This window comes from Lynx rufus, unplaced genomic scaffold (genome assembly GCF_022079265.1).
Source record: "Lynx rufus isolate CCGP_SWC_20201006 ecotype Redwood Valley unplaced genomic scaffold, mLynRuf1.p SCAF_19, whole genome shotgun sequence".
NCBI classification, from domain to species: domain Eukaryota; kingdom Metazoa; phylum Chordata; class Mammalia; order Carnivora; family Felidae; genus Lynx; species Lynx rufus.
The window spans coordinates 30,718,132-30,740,641 of NW_025814833.1; the positions used below are offsets into that span (position 1 = coordinate 30,718,132).

Here is a 22,510-nt window from a genome sequence, read left to right on the forward strand (position 1 = left end):
CCCCGTTCATGCTCTGTCTGTCTCTGTCCCAAAAAAAAAAAAAAAAAAAACGTTAAATCTATTTCCTTTTATAACTGAGTCAATCCCACTTCCCTCAACAGCTGTAATGTTTAAACCACTGCCCTCCATCTAATTCTAATTAAATTTATAAGCCTCTATGACAATAACCCTAGAAGTTAAATTGTGTGAACTTGCTGATATACAGATTTAACATAACTGGAACATTTTTGTAAGTTACAGATGTTTGCTAAGAGGACATTCATCACACTAAATTGATCAAGGAGTTCATCCAAACTTTAACATCCTTTCTATGTAAGAATACGGGCTACACCTGAGAAGTCGTAGCACTGAAAATTAGGCCTTAAATTGTGGCATCAGAGAAACAAAACAAATCTGCACAAGCGTACTGAGCATCTGAGGCCTTTTTAACCTAAACCAACCCCCGCCCCCCACAGCCTGAAGTTAAAACACGTGTCAGAACTGATTTTAATTCACCCAGACAATATAAACTAACCTTCCAGTGAATAATGGTATTTAAGCCCAGGGACTAGGATGCTAAACCCAGAAAATCCTTTGCTGCTGGACCCTCTTTGTTTATGTTTCCTCGCTTTGGGGAAAACATGTTCATTTTTCTCTACCTCAGTTTAGCCAGTGGTAAACTTATATGGCATGCTTAAGAATCAATGGTCATTTCTCAAATTTTTGATGAATTATCTTATTTTTCTACAGAGGTTTGGGATTCCTGAAAATATAATATCAAAAACTGGGCTAACTTTCAGGAGCAGGCTATTTACTCCATGCCTTTCCCAATGGATTGTTTACTGTGGCAAAAGAAAAAAAAAAAATTAATAGCAAGAACTACATGGTTGGAAAATCAGGCAACATCTTGACCGGACCATCAAAATGAACATCTGTGATGGGAGAAGAAACTTGGTGAATTTTTTTTTTTTTTAAATAGAAGAGGAGGGAACACTTCTATTTTTTTTTTCAACGTTTATTTATTTTTGGGACAGAGAGAGACAGAGCATGAACGGGGGAGGGGCAGAGAGAGAGGGAGACACAGAATCGGAAACAGGCTCCAGGCTCTGAGACATCAGCCCAGAGCCCGACGCGGGGCTCGAACTCACGGACCGTGAGATCGTGACCTGGCTGAAGTCGGACGCTTAACCGACTGCGCCACCCAGGCGCCCCGAAACTTGGTGAATTTAAGGTACGCGGAAAGAATCCAGCAGAGAAGGGAAATCTGTCCTCATACTTCAGATTCCAAGACTGGGCCCCTGACCCTCAGAGAGACCTGCTTTTAGATCTTGCGTCTCATTTGCTGTGGCAGTCCCAGGACCCCAGGACAGGGCAGTAAAATCACTCCTGTAAGTCCTCTCTAGAAATACACAGACGGAAAAGGTTTACTCGTCAAAGGATTTCTACTTGCGTCCACACGTTAGCAACCCCGACCCCAACGACACCTCAAGCGACAACCAAGCGCTCTGGAAATGGAAAACTAGCATGGACGAGGGGTAAGGAATCAGGCAGGTAAAAAGGCTGCTACGGGGTTCTGAAATATTCCAAAATCAAAAGGCTTTGGGTTTAGCTTTGACTTTGTGTTATCCCGTTTCTAATATCTGTTCTTACTCCTCTGTTAAAATAGATGCTAGGACATTAATGATACTTTCATTTAAGACTCTTGATTTTCTGTAGTTAATGTTTATTTCAACCGGCTCTGCAATATGGATTACAAACAGATTTATGCTATTAAATATTTATGCTATGAAGTTTTGAGGAACTCTCAAAAGCTTGCGTACAACTCATTATTATTGGCAAAGAAAAACCAAAGGTATGAACAAAGTTTTCTATGCACAGTGAATAATGATTTCCTTACAGTTGCGGAAAGACTTCGTTCTATCATTGACAAAAGTAAATATGTTATGAAATAATGGCTAATTATGATTCTCTGTGCCACAGATGGTTTCTCCCTGCCACTTGAGCCTACATCAAGTCTGTCCCCCGTGGCAACAAGAAAAAAAAAAAGGAGGGGGGAGGGCACAGTGCAAGAATCCCGAGATTAATCATGGAAAACAAATGACTATCTCTGAACCAGTAACGACGTGGCAGTATTGTTTCTTCATTTGGTGGACCGAAGGGGTGGGGGGAGAAACAGTAAAAATGTAGAAGTGAATTTCAAAGAAATTGAGGGATGTACAAGCAGAAATGCGAAAGAAGATAGAAAAGAGGAAGGAAGAAACGGCTTCCAAGGATCAGCATCTTCCTTCACCTCAAGAAACAGTCCTTCCGAAAGGTGAAGCCAATCTGCTTGTAAGAGCAGAAGACGACGACCAGCGTCAGAAATTTCAAACCAATAAAAGACAAAGGGCACAGGAGTTCACGGTTTCTGACTTCATGGCGGGGGTGGGGGTGGTTCTCAGCAATCCTTTTTCTCGGCCCCAGATCGGCGGTTTTCAACCCAGGCTACCCGCTAGCATCAGAAGGCGATTCTAATAGGTAGCTAAGTTGAGAACCGCCGTCTGAACTAGGCGTCAGCAAACTTTTTTCGGTAAAGGGTAAGACAGCAAATAACGGAGGCTTCGCGGGGCCCTGAGGGCTCCGTCGCAACTGTTCAACTCTGCGGGTTCCGGCACAAAAGCAGTCGCAGACAAGAAGTAAATGAATGGGGTGGGGCTGTGTTCCGATGAAACTTATTTGCCAAAACGGGTGATGGGCTAGATTTGGCCCTCGAGCTGCAATTTACCCGGCCCTGGTCGGCCGGCTAACCCTTTCCCAAACAGCTCCTTCAAATCTCCACGGACGCCACCCCAATGCCTCTGATTTTCAGCAGGGGACCTCTCGGCCTACTTCACGGGAAAAATACAGGTCTTTCGGCTGGAAATCGCTCAACTTTCTTGTCCGTCACCTGCAGACTTGGTACGCCTAGGTCTCCGTCTGTCCTCATCCCGGCCTCGTATCGTAGAAGCAGCATCCCTCTTCTCAAGGTGAATCTCAACACTCCATTCCATCAGTCTCCTCAACTCCTGTCCTCAAGTCCCCTCTTAGCTTTTGTAATACCACGATCATCTGCCACAATGAGTTCCTTCTCTGCTGCTGGCCACTTATGTGATGGTATGCCCTAATATTATTTGACAAACCCTCTTTTCTTCTTATGCTACACATTCTCTCAACTATTCTCGTGGCATCAACCACCACCTACGTGCGAGAACGCCCACGTTTTTATCTCTAGCTCACATCTTCTCAGACTCTACGTTCAGATTTTTAAGGATCTATAGCGATCTATACCCTGGTATCTTCCTCCCAGTTCTCCTTTTCCTTTGGTCTCCATCTTGGTTAACAGCTTCACCATCAAACCAGTTGCCAAAGGTAGAATTCTCCCTTCCCCCCGGTGCCCCTGATAACCCACCATGGTGCAAGTTTTAAAAAGCATCTCTACCTGAAGCTACTTTACTTTTGACCATATGTGGTGGTCGCGCTTTCCCTCCAAATCCAGACGATTCTGCTTCTAAAACAGCTCATGAAGACTGCATGTCCTTTTAGCCAGTGCAGATGGCTTAAGGCAGACCCTTGTCATGCCTCACCAAGATTATTTTCGATAACGTCCTAATAGGTTAAAAAATAACTTTTTTGATGTCTATTTATTTTTGAGACGATGCGAGAGACAGAGTGCAAGCAGCGGAGGGGCAGACAGAGGGAGACACAGAATCCGAAGCGGGCTCCAGGCTCCCAGCTGTCAGCCCAGAGCCCGACGCGGGGCTCGAACTCACGAGCTGTGAGATCATGACCTGAGCGGAAACAGGACGCTTAACCGACTGAGCCACCCAGGCGCCCCTGGGCACCATACTTTAAATGATGATGAAATGGAGCGCTGAGGATGTTAGTCAACGTGCTAAAGGGAGTCCACACCATAGTCCATGAGGAGCAATGAGAAGAACTGGGAAACTTATCCTGGAGAAGATTCAGATTCTTTCCTGGAGCAGATGAGTTAGATCTCTTCCCCTGTACGAACTCCAGGATTATCAATCGGACAGCTTTCCTCCTTGACGAAAGCATAGATTCTTTTCCTTAATAGGAAATGCTTAACTTAAGGTTGCTTTGCCTTCATAGGAAATCCATACAGAGTGTCTCACATTTTGCTCTCAGCTTGCCCATCATGGAAAGGAAGCCCATGGATCTACAAGGCTGATTCCTCCCGGGAAGTCTTCTTTAGAAAGGAGCTCATGTTGGCATTTACCGATCTGCTAAAATAAGTCAATCTGAATGGTAGGCTATGCATTTTTGACCTCAGTTCCCTAAATGTAATACTGAATGCCCTGATTTTCTTGAGCGGGGGGACCTGACATATTACCTAACGTACATGACTTTATCTTTAACTTAAATGTTATTTCCAAAATTAAAAAAAAAAAAAAGCAATTAACTGCTGCAAGATTTTAAAAAAATTCACCCTTCTGGATTCTTGACCAGTCATTATTTCCTAATAATTATTTCCTACGCCATCTGGTATTTACCTTCTCAAAAGTACGCCTCGGATAGATTCCATTTCCTTCCCATGCCTGCACAGTAGTTTCAGAAAACAGTCATTTATTTTATTAACGACCTACCTTGGTATCTGGCCCTGTCGAGGTAGTCTGTGGATCTAAACGAGGTTAATTAAAATCCTTCTTTATTAAATTCTCTTACCTTAACGCACAAATCTGAAAAACAAATCCCCTTTCCTATCGTTTGCAGGAATAGCAGTGTATTAACTAGTGACACACGTCATGAATGGTACAATAAATCCGAGTTTATCGTTTGTAAAAATAATAACACCCCTGCACTTATCAAACACGACAGCTGAAATGGCCTGACAGGAATGCTGATAGCGACCAGGGTTGGAGGATTATTATGCCACAATAGAATAATATTCTGCTGTAATATGAAACAAACTACCCGGTTTGCCAAATGAACGGGTCCTTTGTGGTCTTACTCGTCTCTCACCTCTTTCCCATCTTGGCCTCTGAAAACACAGGGTTATGACACGGTCTCCACCACGTCTCCCAACAGCCTTATTACACGCCTGGCTTTGCAATAAATCCAGGGAATGGCCGAGAGCAAAAAAGTACCACTTTGGTGCTTAGAGGAATACATTTCTCTAATCGTGGGGATAGCCTCCTTCGAGGCTATCTAGTGGGAGGTTGGGCAAGCAATTTTCTCCATTTTCAACATCCTAGCCTTTTCTTAAAACACAGGAAATTCAAAACGAAGACTACAGAGAATTCACGTATTAAGTGGTCTCCTACGACCTGTAACTCGACCTACCGATAAGACGGAAATCCTAACCCTGGTAACTGCACCACCTCTGCCTATATCTACATGTTAAACGTTTTTAAAAAGCTTAATTCAGCCTCATATTCCTAAGCTGAAGTCTTGTCTACATTATTTACACATTTCTTGGGAACAGCAGGTATTTGTACACACAGAGAGGCCGAAACGTGCTTGATGGAAAAACAGACAACAAATGTGCCCCCAACTGAACTTCAGATAAGAGAGCAACTTCCAGAACTGTCCTGTATGTCCTAGAGTTAACTGGAGGAAGAGCTCGCCTTGAGTTCTTTAGGGTAAAGCTGGATCAATAGATGTTGAACTGACTTACAGAAATGGCTTTGCTCCCCGCAGGTGCAACGCAAGACAGCCAGCCAGAGTGTTCTATTATACGCCACATAAAATAATAACTCAGGCGTCATCATGTGCGAAAACGTTTTGTGGATCTCTGATGTTAACCCAACATTGTTAGCTGCAAATAGTTAACTAGCAATAGACAGAATTTTCACAGGAAGTTCATCTGTCCTTTCAAAGGAGACATTTCCATCAAGAACATTCTTCCTCATATCCCAGAAATCTGCAACGGTTACACATATGTAGCATATTTTAGTTCACATCAGATGAAAACCAGAATAGTCCAAACACGAACACAGTGAAAGTCCTACCGAGGTGTACAGGTATCCCTCGCTGTTCATTGCCAAATACAGCTTAGTTTGAACTCCTTGAATAGCCACCACTCGAAGACCCACAGGGATGAGGTTAAACAGAGCTGAAATAAACAAAGAATGTGAAAACAAGGTCATCATTCGGAATTCCATAGCTTTTCAAGGTTTCCAGCAGGTCTGGCCCTCTAACAGTAACGGGTGCTTGGTAAAAATAGACATATACATTTACCCACAGATAGGGCCTTTAGTATTCTACCCTTGATTTCTGGTGGCAGTCACACAACTGGGACCATAGCTACATATTCTCAAACACCCTGGGGAAACTGGAAGACAATTCTATGGTTTGTATAGTGTTGGAAGTAGGGAATCCTGATGCTTTTGAAGCGATACGCTTCCAGGAATCGGTCTATACACTAAAGAGCTCTACCCTCAACGAACTATTTTAAACTGCTCCCCTAGACGACTGCTGAAATTCACAGACATGGTTATGATCTACCAGTTGGGGAGAGATTCCTAGAATCTTAGAAAAGATACCAGTGCAACTCCCTCATCTAAATTATCTGTATTATTTCCAGTGGAACAACCCCAAAATGAATCCAGGCCTTGGAAGAAAAAAAAAGAAGGCATTTTGTAGTCTTAGGTTCCCAGAGTAGTATTTCTTAAAGAACCAACATGTTCCAAGACAGGGTTGAGGAGGGTGGTGGGTATGCCCAGCTTTTCGTCTCTAGGAGCAAAGGTGAAAGGAATACAAACAATGAAGTCGAGAGGTTTGTTTGTTTATTTAGCAAAATAGTTGTAAGGCGGCAGCCCGCTGGTACCAAAGAGGCCTCCGTTTCTCCATTTGAAGGTTTGAGTGCGTGAAACTTACACCCATGCTCTCCCCACAATTACACACCACTCACTGGAGAAAACCGGTGGGCGTCCTCCCCCTACCAGCTGTCTACTCCCTCCTACGCCGTGAATAAAAATAAAACAGTACATTTTTAAAACGTAGTGCCTGCCACACACATCTTTTGAAGCCAGCCTGTGCACCTTTCTCTCAAGAGTCCTAGACCAACGTTGATGATTTTTGCCTTGGTGTGTAAGTTCATGGAGGATGATGGATCAGTCTGCTATCATCTCTCTGAACAAGAGTGTAAAAGAGTCCCCACATGGGTAAGAGCGGACTTTCTGAGACCTCTTACCTTGATGTATGTAAGAGTGTGTGTGTGTGTGTGTGTGTGTGTGTGTGTGTGAGTAAATAACATATATATGTGTTATATATATATGTTATATATATGTCTATAGGTGGGGTAATATAGATGAGAAACATTAATGAAGAACTAAATATTCCTTGGGGAGCCTACAATGTATATTTCCCTTAAAATCAGGGTGTTAGCAAAGAGGAGCAGGACATCGTACGGTTCAAAATCCAAGTGCTCCTACCACATGCTACCGATGGCATCCCATTCAATGCTCATCATATTAAAAGCTGTGCCCTTCTGTTATGTGAGGTAAAGGAAAGTAATTGCACAGATTGCAAGCCAGGATCTCAAGCTATCTTTGACAGTGCAATGCATAGGAAAGAAGTCTGATACCTTTGAGCATGTCATGTATATATCTCTTTCTGTTGATGATGCCTCGCTCACAGCAGGTGCTCAACACACATTTGTGGACTGACAGCAATGTGTATGGTGAAAACGTGACAACGCTGTATTTTTGGAATGTGAGAGATCATCACATTCCCATTTTGTGGAAGTTCATAGTTGAAAGATTCTGAGTTCTAAAAAACCAAACACAAACTTCCATATGGGTTTGGTATAAAAGCCATACCACTACGTACTATCAGACAAATGGAATACCAGCCTGGGTCTGAATCGTAGCTTAGTCATGCTAATAGGGGACAGGGAATGACAGATGAAATTCAGGATTCTTTCTGGAACTTCATTGTTTACAACATTTGGAACCTCTTTAGTTCTCTTAACGCAGCTTATAACAAGCAAAAAAAAAAAAAAAGAGCGAAAACGATTTGCTTTTCACCATGTGCCTCAACTACTCGCTGGTGTGGGTTTTAATGAGCAAGAAAATGCTTCAATTCCAAACATCAGAGAGCAGTAAGTGGAAGAGTAGCAAAGACCATCAGCAATCCATGCCCAGGATTATCTATTCTTGAATAATGGTATTAACAATATAGAACATGAATCTTTCACTATGTACCATAAATTTCTATGAAACCCGATTCAAAATAAAAACTCAGCACTCTAAAACACAAATATTGAAGAAAGCAGCAGCGGACAGCGGCTCGTCTAACTAGTCCAGTCTTTTCTTTAGACATTCATGATAGATAACAAACTGGGCTGGCTGAAAGTCTAAAGGGTTGTCAGCCTTTCCAAATAAAAATGCAAAGAGGGGTGCCTGGGTGGCTCAGTCAGTCGAGCATCCGACTTCGACGCAGGTCATGATCTCACGGTTCACGGGTTCAAGCCCCGCCTCGGGCTCTGTGCTGACAGCTCAGAGCTTAGCCTGCTTCCGATTCTGTGTCTCCCTCTCTCTCTCCTCCTCCCCCCCCCCCCTTGCTCTCTCTCTCTCTCAAAAATAAACATTAAAAAAAATTTTTTTTTAATGCAAAGAAATTATATCAAGGGTAAGCTTGGGCAGAATCACTATTTTCCTATGTGTCTGTGTTTCTCTAAATCTGGAGTACTTTCTCAGGGACAGAAGAGATTACTTCAATTAGGATGAAAATATTCTAAATAGAAGAAAACGACTGATTTCATTTGTGTATCTAAAACACATTCATTAAGTACCTAAAATCTCATCTTCCATTTCCATCAAAGTTTTGAATAAGCTTTTTTTTCTTTTAAAGTTTATTTACTTTGAGAGAGAGGAAGAGAGAGTACTTTCAGGGGAGGGGCAGAGACAGAGGGGGAGAGAGAGAATCCCAAGCAGGTTCCTTGCTGTCAGCACAGAGCTGGACGTGGGGCTCCATCCCATGAACCCGCAAGATCATGACCTGCGCTGAAATCAAGAGTCGGATGCTTAACTGACCAGGCCACCCAGGCGCCCCTGAATAAACTTTTAACAAATAATGAGGCTTTTGTTTCTTGTTTGTTCTCTGCTGTGTCTACATAAAAACAAACTCCTTCTACCTTGAAGGGACCATTTTCTCAGAGATGTGCACAAGTTGGCACTTAATGTTTACTGAATAGGACACTGAGATCATCCTTCTTCATTAGTTGGGCTAAGGTCAACTTCTCAAAGGGAGCAATTAATCAAAGTACATCTTAATGTAGATTGGGAAGACCCGACACCTTGAACTGGGAACACTCCCGGACATTTAAAGGGAAAGTTGCCTATTCTTTTAAAATAGCCCTCATTGCACCCAAGGCAGATGATAAAACTCCTGCCATGAAATGTCTATCATCTTTTCCTTTTCAGGGGGAAATACATAATTTACAATGGCTGATATGCTCATGATGAGATTTTATTGAACTGACATTTACCACTGCAATAAATCTAAGGTCAGCTTAAATGTATTATACCAAACACATGTTTTTAGGCATCGATATATCTGGGTAAATGTGAACTAATTCGTTTTATCATGCTTTTGTTTACCACATCAGGATTAAAAGGTCGTAAAATCGATTTGAACTAAATGTGAAAAAATGATGAGAGGTGCTAAAAAATAAGAAAAATACAAACACAATTCCAGGAATACACATTAAGGAAAGACTATATAAACAAAGGAGTTACAGGTGAATAAGAAAGCAACTGTAGTCTTGTTCTACTCATTTAAAATAACTAACGAATGTCAAGAAAACTGCTTGGCTTTAGGGGAAAAAAAAGAACAAATGTATATGGCTGGACTTGCACTCTAACGATGATCATTTTAATAATCATTTCAATCATGAAACATTCCTGTTTCATGATGACTTGTGCCCTCCAATATCCTCAATTGGGAAGATGACCTAGTCCCCCCGGCTTCTGGTCACACTTGGCATCCGGGATAGGGTCAAGCCCTACAGACTTGGAATCTTTTCTGAGATGCTTTCCACTTGTAGGCTTCATGTTGTGGTAATACTTACCACTACCGTTTGACTACCTCTCATTACTACATTCTGCCTAAACACAGATTCTGGTTATCAGGCCACACTCTTTCAAGGTCTTACAATATCATTAGCACACAGAAATGCCATTCGTATCAGAGGCATAAGACAACTGAAGGCAGGAGCTGTGAACACGTAGGAATTGACGAGTAAAACCTACTCCATGATTTAAAGCCTGTGTGTAAGTAGATAATGTATGTGTATGATATATGAATATACGTGTGTATGTACATGTGCCTATACGTTTCTTAAAATGGCCACATACCGTATGATCTTGACACGTTTGACATACTGCTGTTTACAAAACACAACAAACGAACTAATTTTTCCTTTTCAAGCAACACGTGTGAACACTAGCTCCCAAATCACTTTTTCTCTGATTGTAACCTGGAGAAGAGGTCAGAAGTAGAAGGGGGAAAACTTGACGGGGTGGGGCTCATTAGCAGCTAATCATAACTTCCTTTCGATAATGCCCAACGGATCTATTCTGCCGAGGCACTTTGAAAACCAGACCATTGCACACCCTCCCGATTCCTTCCCTAAGAGCTGATTCTACGTAAAACTTACGGGAACGTTTTACTACTGATCCCTGCGTACGAACGTCCGTATTCTGTATATGATTACGGTAAAACCTTCTAGTTACACTTGACTCATTTTTTTCAACCAGAAGAGTAGGCACAAAAGATCGTCTAGGATACTCACTGTAGAACTTTAGTATCACAGCGGTAACAGCATTTTGCAAGAACAGTGAGAACCATTTAGTGTGGATGTTTTTCATCCTAGGTATCACCAGGGCTTTCTTCAAGGGTAATTAAAGGTGACTTCCTCTTGAGGTCATAGCTTGGCCATCAGCCCGGGGAGCATTCTTAAAAGGTGAGAAACTGTCTTGACACTTTACATTGGGACCCCTGTCTATGGCCTTGCTGTCTACAGCCAAACATCTCTAAAAATGCCGCTGAGGACTTGTTACCACTCTGATCGGCTTTCCTTGGCTGCTTTCTGAGCCGACGATGGGGAGGTTTCTGGGAAGTTACCAAAGCCTGAGGGAAATGCAACAGAAATGAGGGAAAACAAGAGAACGAATTGTGAGAAGTAGGTGTTTCAGCCTCACGGAATATTTCATTGGGTCTGCAAAAGTCTGCAGCATGCAAGTGAAGTGAAGAGAGGGCTTCGCCATTTGTGAGTCTGTTTCTCTTATTTCAAATAAATAAAGCACACATCATCAAAAGGTTATGTCACGGCTTAGACTCACCTTACTTCAATCATCAGAAAGAACAAAACTGACTTTAGTTTCGACGTGCTCCCTTTTGGTTAAGGTTCACCATTATGGTCCCAGCGTGGCCTTCAGAGCACGGTAAAATAAAAAATAAAACTCTACGAGAAATCCCTCTCCCCACCTGTGGAGGTATCTCAACTGTTAAAATCCCAATCAGACACGAAACCACTCCTCTCTCTTGGGATGAGACCGGTTCTTAAGAGTAGAGATAACGTGCTATTTCGGGATCGGGTGTGTGGGTGAGTAAATTTTCTGTGGGGGAAAAAAGTAATAAAAATCCAAAGGCCAGCCATAAATCTATCCAGATTACCATGGAGATGACATTTGGATTGTTCTCCAGACGGTGTCCACATCATTTGCTGCAGTTCGCTACTTTAGACATTTTTTACGTTCAACTGGCTTCAGGTTGACCCGCATAAACACGAGTACGGGGCTGGCGGCCTTTCTGCCCTCGGGTCGGAATTTAGCAAGGGTCGTTCCTTAACAAATAAATAAATGAAGGAAACGCGCCATGTCAGCAACGGGCTGGGGATCTACTATTTATTTCGCAGTCACTTACTGTAAGTGCTGTCCTCGTCTTTCGTGCCGTCGATGGTTCCATCTGCCTGCAGCTGCAAGTGGTAACCTTGTCGGCTGTAGAGTTTGGTGACTATACCCTTAAGCTGAGGCTCTGCAAAGAGAATGGGAATTTGCATCAATCGCTAAGTCGTGCACAGGCGGCGGGAGAGACTCGGGATCCGAGATTCTGATTTCATTCGCCGACGACGTTGCTGTCAAGGGTCACGCTACAACTTTAAAGAGTCCTCGGAAAGAAAACGCGCAGAGCAAACCCCCAAGTTTCCGAGGAAATGTCCAAGCCGGAGAAACGACTGCTTTCTACCTCGTGACTCGGCCAAGCCCTACAGCTTCTGACGGCGGCTGGTTTCTGACAGCGTGTGCCCCGGCTTCCAGAGCGGTACTCTAGCTCATGGAGCGTTCGGGATGGGTTGGCAAACGGCAGGCTCTGCCTTTTCACAACGTGCCCCCTTTCACGTGGAAGGAAAAGGAGAAATACGAAGGTAAGTTAGAGTGGTTTGCCCACCAGGGACCAGGAACCACGCTAACAAAAAGACTTCCCTCAGAATCATCGCTATTTGAAAACGGAGGGAATGGAGTCCCCTCCGTTCTGAGAATGTTGAAAAGGCACAAATAATCTGGAAAACCCAGCTGTGATACAAGAAAGGGGGGGGGGAGGAAAAAAAAAACCAACCGTTATTACCATACCCTATTGTGTTAGTTATGCTTAGGGAAAGTGGGTGCAAAAAGGGCAGGGTTTTTGTTGGTGGGGAGGAAAGAAAATGAGTTTATACTTATCTTCACATTTAATACCAGAAATATGATCATCTAACCACACGGGTTTCTCAATGGAACTGATTTTCAGTTACGAATCACCGCAGATTAAGGAAGCACCTAATTCACCAAGAACAACCCTGCTATCCCAAATTTGCTTTGACTGAACACAGTCCCCTGCACTGAAACATTGTGTGTGTGATGATTCAGGCCACATAATCATGCTCTGCAACCGCTTCCGCCTTTCGAAAACAAGCCCAATGCACAGCCAATGCCTTAAAAACTTCGAGCAAACAGAAAATGGATGTCTGCGTTTCCATCCCATAGCGTGCGGAACACATAAACAGAGAAAGAACAAACTGATGACTAAGTCTGAAATTCTGTATTATTTGTCTCGTTAAAAGTAAGAAAAGAGCGTAAAGGATTCATTTGGTGAAGATCGGCCAAATACGCTGCATACTCGCCTGAAGGGCTACCTTGACGCAACCTGACACTTAGAGCTGTGTGAATTCCCCCCCCTCCGCCCCGGGCACCGGAATATCGCGCTCCTCTTCTCACGGAATAGGTTCCAAAGGACCTACGATCTGGCTAGGAGTTTAAATGCGCTCGTCAACCCTGCATTTTGGTCGCGAGTAACCGGTCTCATTAGTCTAGCCAGATCACCAAGCTCTCTGCCACAAGGTTCTAGGAATCCACTCCCCCCTTCCCCAGCAAATATTTCAAAGGTGCACCACAAGTCAAGTCTGGGCCGAGGAGCTCGAAAGCGAGCAAAGAAACGGAACGCCTGGATCGCTCGCCGAAGCCCACGGCCCTCGGGGGGGGGGGGGTGGAAGCTCGGAGGGGAAGGGTCAGAGTTGCAGGGGTAAAGGCAAAGGAGGGTTTCCCCGGGCTCACTAGGGCGGGCAGCGGTGTCCGCCCGGCTCGGCGCCCGCAGTTTCCACGCCACACACACGGCAGCCACGTCTGGCTGACGCCCGCAGAGCCCCCGGGGCATGCACCCATGTGGCACGTCTGAAGCCGCGGGCGCCCCCCCCCCCCCGGGGCCGGCGACGGCCCCGGGCTCTGCGCCTGTCCCACGGCAGTTGCAATGCAGCAAGCCAGTTACCGCTACGAAGGCGGCGAGAAAGCAATCGCTTCCCACGCACGCACACCGGCTAGGTGGCCACATCCGCACCAGATGGGCCCCCGACAAACTCACCTACGCTTCCACACACGCCCTCCAGCCCCCTCCACGCTCGTTCAGTATGGGGGTGGGGGAGAAAAAAAAAAAAAAAACAAAACCCAAAGCCGGCCAAGCGCCCCTTCCAACCTGGTCTCCTTCTGCGCCTCTTCTTGGAGCCGAAGAGTTTGACCCGGGAAAAGACGTTTAACTTGTTTTTGTCGCAGCTGGTCTTGCCTTTGCTGGGGCTGCTGACACACTTGCAGGCGTTGGATTTCTCGCGCTCGCGGGCTTGTCTCTTCTGACGGATCAGCGAGCTGGCGATAGCCGCCGCCATGGCCACGACGCCCACCACCACCACTTCTTTGGCGGCCCCTCTCCGGCTTCGCCTGCGCCTCCGCCTCCCGCTCCTCCGCGGCGCGCCCCGCTCGGTCTGGCGCCGCGGCCGCCCTCGTCTCCCCGGCCGGCGCTCGCCCGGGCTTCTCCGCGCTCGGCCGTCAGCCGAGGAGGGGGCTCAGCATGCCGTCCGGGCTCCCCGGGCGGTGGGCCGGCTCCCGCGCGGGCTGCGGGCTGCCTGGGTCCGAGCCGACGCCACGGCCCCGGGCCGGGATCGCGGCGAGAGACTGGCGGCGGAGGCGGCGCGGCGCGGCTGCGTGCGCTCGGCCCCTGCGCCCCGAGGACACTGTGCGAGTCCAAGCGGCTCGGGTCGGAGTTTCGCGGCACCCCCCGCCCTGTGCCGCGCGGAGGGGGCCGGAGCGGGGAGGCGGGCGGAGGGAGCGGCGCGGGCGGGAGAGAGGCCGCGAGCGCGGGCGGCGGGAGGGGGGGGGAAGGAGGAAGCGCGCGGGGGGAGCGCGCCCTCGCCCTGGCCCCTCCGAGCCTCCGACTAGTCCTTGCAACTTCGGGGCCTGGCCACCGGGAAAAGTTGGCCCGTGCCAGCTGGCCGACGGGGATCAAACAGGTAACGGCCTCGCATCTCGGCGGCGGCGTTGGCGGCGGCGGCGGCGGCTGCTGCTGCTGCTCTGGGCGCGGCACAGTCTCTGCATAGGATTCCGGTCGCCGCCGGCACCCTCCGGAAGAGCGCCGCGGCCTCCCCGAGGCCCCCTCCCCCGGCGGCCCCTCCCTCCCGGAGCCCAGCCCGCCGGCGCCCGGCCGCCCCGCCCCCCGAGGCCCCGGCGGGCCGCGCGCTAACACCTGTAGGGGCTCTGGCGCCGCCCCACCGCCCGGAGCCTCCTGCCCTCCTCTTCCCGAGCCGAGCCTCGGGAGGAGGCGGTGGCGGAGGGGGCGCCGGGAGGAGGCGGTGGGGCTGGAAGAGCGGGGGCGGGGGGGGGAGGGAGAGCGGGGAGGGGGGGTCTGGCCTGGAGACGCGGGGGGCCGGGCGGAGGAGGGACCGTTGCCTTAGTGCCGGACTCTGAGCCGGCCACGCTGCCCCGGGCTGGAGCCCCTGGGAAGTTCGCCGCCCCCCCGCCCGGGTCTGCGACTCCCAGCAGCCCCCTCCCCCAAACACACTCCCCCGCCGAGGCGTTTCGCCTGGCGACACTTGTAGCCCTTCGGGAGCGAGGCCAGGGCTCGCAGACGGGTTCAGCCCTCGCGGCGGCGGCCGCGGCAGCACCGGCAGCAGCGGGCACTGCAGAGCTGCGCCCGCACGCCACGCTGCCACCCAGTGGTTTTTGCTGACTTTTCAATTTCAGGCCAATTTGTGCGGCCCGAGCCCCGCTTTTCCTCCGCCCCCAAATCGTTCGTTTGGGTTCGGGATCCCAGCGGAGAGCTTGGGTCGGGTACAGTGAGCGGTATTGGGGAAACGCTGCCGCTACATTCTTGGCTGGACCTCTCTTCCTCCCTGCTTTCCAGATCTTTTCGGGATATGATGCAAAACCAAATGCCCAGATCCCGGTCCTTCTTTCTTGCCTGAGATCCCAGGCAGGAGACTCTGTCGGCCTTGTTAGCCCATCAGAGCTGGATCACCTGAGCCTTTGGCAGATTTCACTCCCGCCCCCCCCGCCCCCCCCCCCCGCCAGGGGCTTCCGCTCCTCCCCCGTCTTGAAGTGTCTGTTGCCCTGTGAGAAGCGCAGTTCTGTGTCTACAAAGGCAGGCTGGGGTGAAGGCTGCAGGCACTGAGGTGGAGGGTCCCAGGATCGTCCTGCCAAATGGGCTGAAATTCCCTGCAGGGTAATCGACACACAGACATTAATGCTTGTCAGGGTGGGGGGACCCTGCTCGGCTCCCATTGGACTTGGAACGCCTCGAAAATCGGGACTGGGTCTTGGCCATCAGTATATTCCCATCTCCTGGCACGGTGCCTGTCACATAGTTGATGCTCAATAAACCGTTTGTTGAAAATAATTGATGAGTGACTGATTTACATTGATTCTTAAGGGTAGGAAGAGGATTCCTAGCCCAGAATGTATGGGATTCAAATTCTAGCTACCCCGAAGGGAAATAACCTCACCAAAAGAGGCCTCAGAAGAAGATCTGGCCAGGGCCAAATATTTGGGGTGTGGAATGGGACTGGTAAGGGGTTCCTACTCCCTCTCGGCCTGCTTTTACCTTCCGCTGAGCACCTGGGCCTCTAACTCTCTGTGATCTGACTGCCTATGGATCATAAGTCTCCTGTCCCTTCCCTTAACTCACAGAGGCCCCGGACCGGGTGGGGGGGAAATCATCCAGGGGAAAAGTGAAGGAAAGCCATTTTGACTTTGGATCCAAATCACTATGCAATCAGCTTAGCCATTAATCAAGCAGATATTTTCACCCTTTCCTAGCTCTTGTGTATTTCTCAGATGCTTCTGAACTCCAAGATGAGTGTGAGTAGAAGCCTCAACTTCTCGAAGGAGAACCGTGCCAAGACCCCGTTCATTTTAGGAAGGCATGATGAAAGAAAGAACTGCAGCTCCCCACCCCCACCCCCACCCCCAAGGCCGAGAGAAGCTATTTTGCCTTTCCTTTCAGTCTTACTGCCACCCCACCAGCAGGATGGCATCTGAGTGGAAGAATGAAGGGCTTTCCTTTGACGCCTATTTCCACAGTGCCTTTTTCTCCTGTCTTCCTTTGTTCCTACCCGTTCACGCTGTCCCCGGCTTAACCCCAGGGCTCCCAATTTCCCAATATCGCTCGCCTTTGCTCCTCCCAGACCTCCTCTTCCCATTGTGCTGTCCACCCAGCTCGCTCCTTGATCATGTTCGAGGAAGAAAAAGCATCCTTCGCTCCTTTCTCGAGCTCAACTCACAAAAAGTTCTAGCCTGGATGACAGGAGGCCTGAGTTTGAATCCTGCCTCCGGCACGAATGGGCTGTGTGACTCGAGATGTGTCATTTGTCCTGTTGAGGCTACAGTTTGCCCATCCTTAAAGTCATCCTTTAGACAATATTAAAGGGAACCAGGTTTTAGCGTTCCTTTCAGGGAGAGTTATGCGAGTTATCAGAGCATAGGATGCTGATCGTTCTCTGCCAATCTCTTTTGGCAGGCCTCAGATGAGCTGTAAAGCAGCTGAGGGCATCTGCTCTCAAGAGGCATCTCCAGGAGAGACACAGAAACCCAAACAGATGTGACTGTGATGAGTAAAAATGAGAGAATTCAGACAGCCTATATCAGGAGCAGCCTCAGTACCTTCTGCGCAGGAAGGAATTGGCCGTCTTTCTGAAACTCCGAAAATGAGAGATTTCAAACACCCGTCCTTCGTGAAGGTAAACATCATGGGAGCCACTTGCCAGTTGGCTCTGCGTCGTCACTAACAGTCCCTCAAAACCTCTCCGTGACCCGTTCCCGGGTGAAAGACTGACGATGAGCGCAAAGGGAGAAAAGGAGGACGAGCAATACCGGCATCTCACCGTTAACGGAGTAGGACAGCAGAGGGGGTGTTGTAGAGACTGGGCAGCCAGTACCACCGTTTGTGGCCATCTAATTATGTCCCAAAGCCCAGAGAAACGACTGGCTAGAAATACAAATGAGGAGATTAGAGAAAAGCCATTAGCAAATGCTCTTGCCGCTTAACTCCAAGCAGGAAGAAAAATGCAACTTAGAGAAATCTTGTCTATGTCCCACTGGAATACCAGGGACAGAAAGAGTGACTTCCGTATTCTGTAACATAACCTGACACATTTATTAGCTGGCAAAGAGTCTCTCCTAGTCAGATCATTTGGCGGAATTATGCTTCAGAAACAAAGGTCTCCAGAACCAATTTTTTGAAGAAATGGATTGGCTCTTCTGATTTGCATTCAGGAGGAAAAGTCAGGGAAAAATCCTATAACCCATATAAAAATTTTATTGTTCAGTCATAATTTATGAACATCAAAAACCATAGAGCACCCTGATGGTATTAATCATATCTACGAATTCAGCTCTTTGCCATTTAATTAGCCATAGCAGCTGCAACATCGAGTTCAAGGCCTCTGATTACCTGCTTGGCCATTTAATCAAGAAAACCTGGGGAGGAATATGGGCTTCCGGGGTGGAGGGTTCACCCTTGATCATAAAAAGAGAACACGGGGAAATGAACTTCAGCTTCCGTAGGTGGGGATTTAAGTTGCATACAAGGAGAAAACATTTTTTTTCCGTAAGGGCTGTTCAAAACCATAACGGCGTGCCGGTTCTTCTATGGAAGCTTTATGAATACAACAGAAACCTCATCTACCTCACTGGGTCTGTGGGTTGGTTCCCCTCGAGGCTCTCATTCGGTCCTTAAGACTACTAGGATTAGTAAACACGCCCGTGACCTGCAACCTAGAAGCGCTCACTTGGAAAGGGGGCGGCGATAGCGGTGTTGAGAAAGTTCGAGGGCCTGTCTGATGGGGCACGGGAGCTAGCGCGCGCCTTTGCCTTTGGAAGATCCTACTGGGTAAACTCGGATCCTGTGGGTCAAGGCAGTCACAATCATTTTGTGTAGTTTCTCTGGCCCAAGGCGGGGGAAATACTTTGCAGATGACAGTAAATGTCTTCTTAACCAAATGAGTTGCCTCAGTGGTGAGGGAACTTCTAGAGCTAACACAAGCACCGGCTTCTCGGAGTCCTATTCAGTTTTCTTTGATGACGTTCAAAGATTCTGAAGGAACGCTTGCTATTGTACGGGCTGACTGGTGGCTAACAAATGTACACAAAGTGTGTCGACGATGAAACATTTGCGGCCGACTAAAAAAACGTGTCCGACTCAGAGGCAAAATACCTGTAAAACTGGGTTCATTTCTTGCCCGGTGAACGAAATAAGCTCAACGCAAAGCTAAGGGGAAAAAACGATGCGAGGATTTGAGGCCAAAGCAGGCAATCAGTAATTTTTCTGGATCTAAGCTGTTTCAGGAAGTAGGATTTGTGGGGGAAGGTGACCTAAACCCAAGATTTGAAGAAGGGAATGCAGTGTTTGCAAATGATCTAACGTTCACTATTGCTTAGCATACAGGGCGGGATTCGCAATCAGCCATAAGGAACGCTGGATCCATTTCCTATTTGCCAGTGGAGCTGTTTCCACCAATTTCCTATCAAGGTTTGCCCCGTTTTAAAGGAGTAGAGAGGTCTCGGAAACTACTTCATGGCTCTCTCAGGATTAAGAATCCTAACACATTCTTTTTCAGACACCTCGCAGGATCGGGGCAGGAGAACCTGCTGAATTCAGAAGAAATGGTATCCTCTAGATTCCAAGGAGGGGATGAAGGACAGGTCTGTGATTCATCGGAGAACCCTGCAGATATCCTGGGTGGTTTTCAAGACTCTGCACTCTGCTTTCATATATATATATATATATACATTTTTTTTTTGCCAAAACCGGGGTTTCAAATGGAGACAACAGTCAATACATACTGTGGTTATAATTGGGCAAGCGACTTAAGCGCCGTAACACGATTTTCTATAATCCTTGTAACAACCTATAAGGTAGGTGTTATCACTATTGCCCTTTCACAGATGAGGGAGGTGAAGTCTCGTGAGACTACGTGATTTCTCGTGAGCTCTATGATTTCCTGGCGTGTCCACAGGTGGCCAGTATTTAAACTCAGGATCCTCGGCCAATAGAATTGACGGGTACAAGTCCAGCCCTTTAAATACGACATTTTCCTCCTTGGCACTGGGTCTGGAATTTGAGTTTCTGGACAGTGGTGCCTGGCTATGCCTATCTCTTGGCTTGGGTAACAGAAAAAGAGGGACTATGGCATGAGTTTTCAACTCAGGGATGTTTTTTTCCTTTTTCTAGAACAAAGGAATCGTAAAACAAACGATATCTCTACACAGCCATTTGCATACTTCCTCCATGTTGAACAATAACTTCTTAGAGTGACATTTTAAGAAGACATCACCACCTTTCTCACTAAATGAAACGATTCTCAATCACTGCTCAAAACCATTCTGGGTTTCTCAGCCCCAGGGGTACGTTAACACCAGGACCTGGTCTGAGTTGGGTCATCTGGGGTTTGGGGGTGCTCGGAGGCCCACGGGATGCTTCGTGGACTTTATCTTCACCACTACTCAGCAGAGGCAGGGAGGTAAAGCATTCCAGTTCTCCCAGTTCTTTTCATACTGGGAACACTGGCTGTCCACAGCACAAGCTTTTTCGTGCCACCTGCTTTCGGCTACGGGAAGCCCGAGTTCAGCCAAAAGAGAGAAAAATATTGCACACAGTGTATTCGGGTCCATGGTCTGAGGCCCAGGACTATCCTTCTGAGATCCGGGGTTTCTCCAGGATCCCTTCTAACTAATTTGCTCCAAGCTTTTCCCTTCCGACAAATAGCTAGGAGTATTATCAACAGATGGAAATTGTTTAATAGCTTCTCCTGCAACCACTGAAGACCTGTGGCAATTTTAGAACCTGATTTCCTAACAGCGACCTTGATGCTCAGTTAAGAATCTCATTTTAGAGAAGAGATGTGAGGGGGCGCCCGGGTGGCTCAGTTTAGCACCGGACTTGGGGTTTTGGCTCAGGTCATGAGCTCACGGGAACTCGGGCGTCAGGATTCTCTCTCTCCCTGTCTCACTGCCCCTCCCCTGCTGTCTCTCTGTCTCTGTCTCTCTCTGTCTCTCTCTTTCTCTCTCTCTCTCTCAAAATAAATAAACATTAAAAAAAGAAAAAGAGATGTGAGGCAGGAGAAGCTAAGTGAATTTGTCCTAGGCGAAACTGTTCATTCACTTAGTCACAACTTACTGAGAATTATTTGCCATGCACCAAGCTATACCCTAAAGGATGCAAAGCTTGAATTTACGCATTGGGCACTAACTATATCCCAGGCCCTAAGCACTTTATCCTGGTTTGCTCCTTTAATGCTTATAACAGCCTTCTGAGCTCATCCCCATTCTGCAGATGAAGACGCTGAGGCAAAGAGAGGTTAATGAATGAGTTCGTTCAGGTGGGAAGTGATAGAGCTAAGTCGACCCGAGCCTGTGCGTTCTGACTTCATAAAGCTACTCTACTGCCCCTGGCTCCAAAAGGAGGAGAAAAGAGAAGCAAATAAAATAACTAAAATACAAGTGCGATCTTGTGGGGCACTTAAAAAAAAATAAGGCACAGCTAACTCTGTGGGTTTGGAGGGTGAGGAAGAGCGAGGAAGTTGGGGAACGAACTCAGGCAAAGCCAGACTTCAAACGGTTAAACGGACGTTCAGTGCCGACTTCTTAGCAGGGCAGATGACTTCCCCGCAGCCGAGAGAACTTACAAAGAAACCTTGGATTTTTATGCCCCTACACTTTAAATCACTTGGCAACAAGTTGATCTCCTATTGCAACCGGTCCCCAGGAACGTACTTTTCCATGAAATACTGATGACTGGTATGGTCATGACGCCTTCTGTGGGTTGGGAGAAATAAAACGTGCTACGCAGATATTCTGATGGGCATGAACGAGTTTTCATTTCATGCCTGTAAACCAGTTGTCTTCCCTTTCCCACTGATTGTGTTCAGCACGTATGGCCACCGGTGATGTTCAAGTGTACGGGAGTTGATCGATTTCCAACTGCGGTCAGCACAGGGTCTAGTGGGAGTAATCCCTTTGGAAAGACACCAATCAAAATGAAGATTCGACTGGCACGTATGCCATAATGAGCTTGGAGGGGGGAGCTTGGAGACCAGGGATTTGCCTATGGGCAGTTATTAAATAAGTTTATGATGATGACAACAAAGCTTTAAGCTAACAAATGAGACGACTAGGATTTGGTTGCTATTTGAATATATTGAAAGCATATTTGAAAAACCTCCCTACTCACTGCATTCCTGCCACTAAAATGCCCACGCCTATTGTCTCTGTCCGAATCTTAGTATCCTTTGGTCTGGAAAAAAATATATACTTAACGGAATCACTGAGGGAGGCAACAGTGCCCCTCTTCACTGTCAGAAGAACCAAAACCAAAGCAAATAATCCAATTAAAAGATGGGCAGAGGACCTGAATAGACATTTTTCCAAAGAAGACATACAGATGGCAAACACGCACGGATGGAAAAGACGCTCAAGATCGCTCATCATCTGGGAAATGCAAATCAAAACCATGATGCGGTATCACCTCATGCCTGTCAGAACGGCTAAAATCAGTAACACAAGAAACAACAAGTGTTGGCCCAAGGATATGGCGAAAAGGGACCCTTGTGCGCTGTTGGTGGGAATGCGAATTGGGGCAGCCGGTGTGGAAAAGAGCATGGAGGTTCCTCAAAAAATGAAAAAATAGATGCACCACTATGTTCACTGCAGCATCACGTACAATAGCCAAGACGTGGAAGCCGCCCAGCGTCCACCAA

The 22,510-nt window shown here is 47.3% G+C and overlaps 1 protein-coding gene across 1 annotated transcript in view; it reads right to left on the reverse strand.

Moving 5' to 3' along the window:
• Positions 1-14,219, reverse strand: part of FGF13 (fibroblast growth factor 13) — a 66,277-nt gene extending 52,058 nt beyond the window's left edge. The window contains exons 1-3 of the mRNA XM_047082090.1: positions 13,966-14,219; positions 11,887-11,997; positions 5,967-6,070 (exon numbers count right to left, since the gene is read on the reverse strand). Coding sequence (XP_046938046.1) covers positions 5,967-6,070; positions 11,887-11,997; positions 13,966-14,152 — 402 coding nt within the window. The 5' untranslated portion in view covers positions 14,153-14,219. The remainder of the gene's footprint in view (positions 1-5,966; positions 6,071-11,886; positions 11,998-13,965) is intronic.
• Positions 14,220-22,510: the final 8,291 nt, after the last annotated feature.